The 8143-nt window shown below is 43.6% G+C and overlaps 1 protein-coding gene across 1 annotated transcript; it reads right to left on the minus strand.

The window, feature by feature from the left end:
• Nucleotides 1-629: 629 nt before the first annotated feature.
• LOC134480279 (igE-binding protein-like) lies at nt 630-1223 on the minus strand. Its single transcript, XM_063267803.1, has one exon. It carries the CDS (start codon nt 1221-1223, stop codon nt 630-632), a length of 594 nt encoding a protein of 197 aa, XP_063123873.1.
• Nucleotides 1224-8143: the final 6920 nt, after the last annotated feature.

Consider the following 8143-nt stretch of genomic DNA (forward strand, 5'->3'; position numbering starts at 1 on the left):
CTGTCTTAGGTCCTTCCTCTATGTCACAGCCTTATCTGTCGAAGGGTAACCCTATCGCCACTGGGCCCCGTGTCTTAGATTGGTCTGTGCATGAGGAAAGTTGCCCGTCTCTGGATACCACAGTGCTGTGTGACAATAACTGATAATGACCTAGGGCGAACTCTAAAAAGAGGCCAGCCAGAAGGTGAGTTAGTGGGGAGATCATGATCACCCTATCGCGTGCAATGAGGAAACCTCAGCGATGTAGGAGGGCTGATCAAAGAATCATTGAGTCTCTCTCATCCCAGTGCAATGGATCCACAGATCCATGGGGTGCAAGAGCAGAGAACTTAGATACCGACTAATTTTTGAAGATAGATAACCAAATTTTAGGGGAGGCCCCTTGTTCAAATGGCCACAAGTGCTTGAGTGATAACGGCCTTGTCACGTTTCTGTTGAGATCTGAGTTTGCAAACCAACCATAGCATGAACACTAATCCACAGCATAGGGCTGCACCAAACAGAGCAACCCCCACCCATTCTTTGAAGTACTAGGAATCCAAATCCAAAGAGGCAGTGTGAGGGCTAGAGGTAGTTTCTGAGGGATCCATCTGGGAGTCATTTCTAGGCGTCAGAATTCTCCGTGTCAGTCATTCCGGTAGCCAGATTGGGTTGTCTTCTTCCTGCGGGAAAACAGAAACCGCTCCCCTGGATCTTATTAAAATAGGATCCAGGCCTTTCCATAGACCAGTCAAAACATCTTTCCATTTTACCATCTCTTTTGGTCTATCAGGCTCTGAATAGTGACGTTTGGCCACAGTATGGCCTTGGGCATCAAGATTTAAAAAATTAAGGGTGAAGAGTGCCATGGAAACAGCTACTCTTGGTACTGAGGGTAGAGCCTCCTCGACTCCCCCTTTTTGTTTAATTAAATAGGATTTGAGAGTGCGATGGGCACGTTCTACAATGCCCTGTTCCTGAGGATTATACGGGAGACCAGTCAGATGAGTCACATCCATCTGGTGGCAGAATTGTTGAAATTTTTGAGAAGTATAAGCTGGTCCATTGTCTGTCTTAAGGAGTTTGGGTTTACCCCAAGAGCTCCACGCCTCGAGGCAATGTTGAATTGCATGCGAGGCCTTTTCTCCTGTTAGAGGTGTAGCAAACATAATGCCAGAGCATGTATCAATAGAAACATGCAGATACTGAAGTCTTCCAAAAGAAGGAATATGAGTAACATCCATTTGCCAGACCTGTAGCGGTTGGATTCCTCATGGGTTAACTCCCACATGGGGTACAGGCAGGAATTGACAACAATTTTGACATTGGGTAACTATCTCCCTAGCTTCTTTTCTAGTCAAAGCAAATTGGCAGCGTAAAGTTTCAGCCGTCACATGAAATTGTCTGTGAAATTCTTTTGCTACATCTAATTGAGGGGACAAGGCAACTGCATGATTTGTAGTAGTAGTCTTGTAGCTTTGTCTTGTAGTCTTGTAGTCTTGTAGCTTTGTCCGCTAGGTCATTTCCGCGGGACATTGGCCCAGGAAGGCCCGAGTGAGCTCTAATATGTGTTATAAATACAGGGGATCTCCTGCCGAGAAGGGTAGATTGAATTTGTTGAAAATTTTGAGCAAGTTTGCTGGAAGGCCTGATTAATCCAGCCACCTCAAGGACCTTAACTGCATTAACCACATAGGAGGAATCTGACACAATGTTAAGCAGGCCTGGGAAGGTCTCGAGGACCTCTAACACCACTAAACATTCCACAACTTGAGGTGAGGTTTCATTATACTGCTTAGATACTACCTTATTATTGACCACATAAGCACCTATACCAGTTTTTGACCCATCTGTATACACTACAACCCCATCAACAAGTGGTTTCTGAGACATTATGTGTGGGAACACAATGGCTTGGCTTAAAGCAAATTGTAGGATCGGGTGTTTTGAATAATGATTATCAATCTGTCCAGCAAAGGAAGTAACTAACACTGCCCAAGCATTTGAGGTAGCAGCTAATGTTTGAACCTGAATGGCTGTATATGGTACTATCAAGGTTTTGGGTTCTTTCCCAAAATGAATAATAGCTGCCTTCAACCCGCGGAGTGCAAGCTGAGCAACCGCATCGGGATACCAGTCAATAATCTTAGCAGGAGATGCATTGGGATGGATCCATAATAAAGGCCCATCCTGCCACAAGACAGCTATTGGCAATTGCATAGTTTTGAAAACACACAAATCAGAAGGCTTGGTCTCATCAATGCGCTGCAATTGAGCATCCTGTAAGGCTTTTTCTACAACTTGTAAGGCCTGGTTTGTGGCTGGTGTCAATGCTCTCGGAGAGGAGATATGAGAGTCCCCTTCCAAAATATCAAATAAAGGTTTCAACTCAGCAGAGGAAATCTTTAAAAATGGTCTCAGCCAATTTATATCTCCCAATAATTTTTGGAAATCATTTAAGGTATGTAAATGATCTCTGCGAATCTCTAATTTCTGGGGAACTATTTTTTCAGGATAAATGACCGATCCCAGAAATGAGCCAATTTCTGCAATTTGAACCTTTTCTGCAGCGACTTGTAGTCCCCATTGTCCCAATGTTTTGATTAAGATGGGATATGAGGTCTGTAAGGTTGTTAAATCTCTATCACACATTAATATATCATCCATGTAATGAGCCAGAAGCAAAGATGGAAATTGCTTCCTTATAGGTTCAAGGGCTCGTTGCACATATAATTGGCAAATAGTGGGGCTATTGGCCATGCCTTGAGGCAGGACCTTCCACTGAAATCTCTTATCAGGTTCAAGATGATTAATAGCTGGTATAGTAAATGCAAACCTCTGTCTGTCTTGTGGACACAAGGGGATGGAAAAGAAACAATCCTTAATGTCTATAATTATTACCTTCCATTGCTTAGGTAAGGTGGAGAGTAAGGGTAGGCCTCGTTGGATCGAGCCAAATAAACGCATCTGTGCATTAATGGCTCTCAAATCATGGAGAAGTCTCCATTTTCCTGATTTTTTTCTTTATCACAAAAATAGGAGTATTCCATGGTGAAATGGACGGTTCTAAATGACCGAGCTGTAATTGTTCATCAACCAATTTAGTGGCAGCTTCTAATTTTTCAGAGGATAGATGCCATTGAGGAACCCATTTTGCCTCCTCCGTGAGCCAGGGTATGGGCATAGAACCCTCAATGGCACCTAGGAAAAACCCAGGCCCTGCCTTCCTATACTACCTTCTTGTGGGACCAGTTCTAATTTTCCTTGTTCCTTTTTTCCTAATCCCTTCCCTTCCTCGTAGCCCATTCTCTTCATAATCTTGACAGCTTGTCGAGAGTACTCGTTGGTCAATGTCAGACCTAGACTCTGTAAGACATCCCTCCCCCAAAGGTTAACAGGAAGAGGGAGGACATAAGGAATAAACCTTTCTGATTGGCCTTCTGGAGCATGCCAGATCAAGGAGCATGAGCTGATAGTGGGGCTGGCCTCATACCCTAGTCCTTGTAAGGAATGGGATGATTGAGTGACAGGCCATGCCTTAGGCCACGAACTAGAGGAGATAATGCTCTTATCAGCACCTGTATCTTGAATTCCCGTAAAAGTTTTCCCTTCTATATTCAACTCTAAAGAGGGTCTGGAATTAAGGTCCATCATTAAATAAGCAGAATCAGTTCCGGAAGAGCCAAACTTTGTGGTGCCTCTAGGGACCCCGGAAGAAGGAAAATGATCATGTAAGCTTGGAAGAATAATCAACTGAGCAATCCTGTCACCTGAGGAAAAGGAAAAAATGCCTTGAGGGCAAGAGCAGAGAACTTGAAGTTCTCCCGTGTAATCTTGATCTATTATTCCAGGGTGAACAATAAGTCCCTTTAAGGTTAAGGAGGACCGACCCATAATAAGGCCGACACTTCCCATGGGTAGGGGGCCTTTGAGGTCAGTGGGGACAGGTTGCACACCCATCAGTGGCATTATTATGAATTGGGTAGTGGAACAGAGGTCCACTCCTGCTGAGCCTTTTGTGGCTCTGCGAACCATGGTGTCCGTCTGTTGTAAGCTGGAGTCCCATATGTTTTGGGGCCCTGAGACTTGGGGCCCAGATACCCATTTTTTGGAGTGTTTTCACCCCCTTCTGCCTGGGGAGGCCCGGGCTGAATAAGCCAGCCTCTGTTATCTTTAACTGAGCGACACTCACGAGCCCAATGATAGCCTTTCCCACACTTAGTACACAGTCCTGGTGCTCTTTTCCTTGTGAGGGCTTGACACTCCTTTTTCAAATGTCCTGGTTTGCCACAGTTATAGCAGACCTTGCGATCACCTGTACCTGAGCACTTTTGGCCCTGTAGGATAGTAGCCGCGAGGCCGGCATTAGTAAGCAGACCTCCAAGTTCTCGGCAAACTCTCAGCCAGTCCTGTAATCCTTTGCTCTTCCTAGGTGTAATAGCTGCTCTGCATTCCTGTGTGGCTTGCTCATAGACCAACTGTTCCACTAAAGGCATTGCCTGCTCAGGGTCTCCAAAGATCCTGCCAGCTGCCTCTGTCATCCTAGCCACGAAGTCTGAGAATGGCTTCTGGGGGCCTTGTATAATTCTCGTTAAATGTCCCCCGGACTCTCCCTTCTTGGAAAGTGCCTTCCATGCCTTAACGGCGGCAGCGGAGATTTGAGCGTATGCTCCCCAGTCATAGTTAGTTTGATTATTGGCATACTGCCCTTGTCTTGTTAGCAGATCAAGCATCCAGTCTCTCTGATTGCCTTCAGCAATGGCATTGACTTTGGCCTGTGCCTGAGAGGCGTCATACCACAAGGCTTTCCATTCCATATATTGTCCCATATTAGGGAGCGCAGCCTTCACTATTGTCTGCCAGTCTCCTGGAGTCATGGCCAGAGTGGCAAGCCTTTCGACTTGAGCAATAGTAAAATTGGCACTAACTCCATAGTTACAGACCGACTCGGCAAGTTCCTTAATTTGAACATATTCTACTGGTGCGTGAACACGGCCTCCATCGGCGGCCTCAAACACCGGGAATGCCTGCTGTTCCTCTTTAGTGAGGAAGGAATCTGAGTGGAATCTCTCCATATAAGATGGAGGGGCGCTGGGGCTTATAGGCTGGGAAGCCGCATGGTTTCCACCTCCCACTTCCTTTTGTTTACCCAAGCTGTTAGCTCGTTGTTCATCTGGGTAGTATCTTTCTTTTTCATAGCGAGCTGCCTCATCTTCTAAATCCTCTTCCTCAGAGGAGCTAAGCTCGTCTGTCTCTGAGCTATCAAGCTCTGAAGTCTTTGAATCCTTTACCGGATAAAGACTTCTCCTTTTCAAGACCTTTTTCTCCCTTCTCTGTTTTATCTCTCCCGGGGCGTTTTTTCCCCACTCTCTCGCCTCCGCATTGGAGGGGACTGTCTTCTTGTTATTTTTCCTTGAGCTCTTTAATTTTTTATCCAACCCTGTTTCTGACACGCCGCCTTGCCCCTCCTCCCGCGCTCTTTGCTTTGCTGTTACAGCTGGGTGGCTCCCATGCGACCTCTGATGCTGCCTGACAGTAGCTAGAAACTCAAAGGCCAATAGAAAAAACCCGAGGGCTGCCAAAACAATACTAGAGGCTTCCGCTGCATCTGGCAAGGGAGTGAGGTGGAACAGATCAAGGCTAAACATTGTCTCTCAGAGTCTCACCCGCATCCTGCAGCTTCTGGACCCTTTCCGTGAACGGAGGCTCTCCTCAGTGCCGGTGATGGTGAGGCATTTGTCCCAGGTCTCGGCACCAAATGTCCCGCGCGTGACCTCGCCAGCAAGAAAACACGTGGGGACATACGAATCCTTGCTGCAGCCAAACTTTTAATGAATCTTAAGGAGAAGCCCCGCGCGCCGGCATGGCAAGGCTTATATGCACCCTAGCGCGGCGCATCCACACCTGATTGGTCGCTTACCCATGATCTCATTAGGCATGCCCCGGAGTGGGCAAAGACCTGGCACGAAGGCACTCTTGCACATGCGCACACAGTTAACTTCCTGAAAGGAAGTTGGCTGGCGCGGCGGAGGCCAGCGCCATCTTGTCTAGCTCTGCCTTCCACACGGGGCGCAGTGGAAGCCAGCGCCATCTAGTGGTGGTGAATGTTATTGCGGCCCTCTACAGAATTCAAGGAAGAAAAGCCAAGAATAAAACATGGAAAGACTGTGAATACATTTACTCACATAAGCATCAGTGTATTTCTTCTTTTGTGTAAAACATATTAGAGCAAGATAGCATCCCAAGAGTGCTTATCAATCCTTGGTTGAAAGGTGATTGTTCATGGAGACAAAGTCACTTGCTGTCCACTTTGGCACCATGGTAAGTGCGGTGTAAATTCTGCCTGAGGCTTTGAAAGAAAACACCCTCATAATAATAACTTACTAAAATATGCTTCTGATAACTGTAAGAGTAAACACTCCAGCACAAATGTAGATGTAGGGATAATTGGGCCCTCTGAAAATTATAAGTTCTATTCAATTGTGTATGTATTTGATTATCTAAAAAAAGCCATATTAATTCCATACAGAGGATTCATAAGAGATTTAAAATATCTGGAGTTGCAACTTGTTATTGTTAAGTAACTTTGGGGCTTTGGATAAGTTAATAATATTAAGAAATATTACTGTTAATTTAACAACTTAACCCTGTTTCTAGGCAGATCTTGCTGAAACACTGCTAAGGTACTACTCTGATTTTATTTATGCTATTATTTATCTTGGCTACTATACAAAGAGAAATCCTACCAGAAATGTCCTATAGGCTACACACACACACACACACACACACACACACACACACATTACAATAATATATAACATACACATATATATTTATGTATATATATTTATGTATGTATGCATATATGCATGTATAATTAGCATTTTTCTTTACTGGTGGTGTGGAAAACAAAGCCTGGAGGAAGAAAAAAATATTTAAAGCATAGAGAACCAAATGTCTCAAGAATCTGAGTAATTAAAACATAACATTCCTAAAATGTCAGAAGTAAAAGTTACTAACCAAGAACTGCATAGCATATTTAAATGTTAGAGATACATGGCCCAAAAATTTAATGCTTGTTTTGTATAGTCTGGAGAATAATCTGTAATAGTCATATTTTTGTTTTTGAATGAGTGATTTTTCCCAAGTACAGAGCAAACCAATTTACAAGGAATAAATAGCCAATAACATAGAAAGATAGAGATAGATAGATAGATAGACAGATAGATATAGATGAATGGATAGAGAGATAGAGTAGATAGATAGATGATAGATAGATCGATAGATAGATAGATAGATAGATAGATAGATAGATAGATAGATAGATAGATGGAAGAATGGAAGAATGGAAGATAGGTAGATATGTAGAGAGATTGGTAGGTAGGTAGATGGATGATGGGTAGATAGATGATACATACATACATAAATACAGTAAAAGATCATTAAATAAATTACTCAAATCATGCAACAGAAACCATTTAAAGAAGACCTAAAGCTGAAGTTACCAAGAGAAAGAGCTAGCTCTAGGAGGGTTGACTTCTCAAGTGATATTGCCAAGTAAAAGAAAAAATAACAATTTACCTAAACAACAGTAAAGACTTCTTGTTTTGACCTCTGATTTTCCTATCCAGGTTGTCTTTGCTGTTGATTCTCCACTTTTCCATTATCTGGCCTGGACCCTTTCCTATAGAACAAGCTTCATATCCTATCAAGGGTAGTAAATGCTGATTAACAGTAGTGTCACTGTTGCATAGGTCCATCTCATCTGTAAGGTTGGTCTCATAGTTTATGAGAGTAACAAGTGACTTAGACTACTGATGTCCTCTTCCCCAGCAATCTACATACTGTCTCTGGGCCTCCAAAAGAAACCATTACAAAAGATGCTTCCAGGTCAATTTTACCTGATTGCCTCATGAGCCATTAAGAAAATCTTATTATCTAGTTCTCCTGGTCTACTAAGAGGAATGGCAAGAATTTTTATTCTTCTGGGGAGGCTCTAGACATTCCCTGACCAATAATTCATAAATAGATACCCCGCACCTGGTACTGTGGTTTTGTTTTAAAAATCCACAGATTGTAGGAACAGTTTTGATGGTCACAACAGCAGGATCAAGCATGCCATTGGCTTCAAATGATCAGAGACTGCAGATGCCATTCAGTATCC

The sequence above is a fragment of the Rattus norvegicus genome, chromosome 9 (assembly GCF_036323735.1).
Source record: "Rattus norvegicus strain BN/NHsdMcwi chromosome 9, GRCr8, whole genome shotgun sequence".
NCBI classification, from domain to species: domain Eukaryota; kingdom Metazoa; phylum Chordata; class Mammalia; order Rodentia; family Muridae; genus Rattus; species Rattus norvegicus.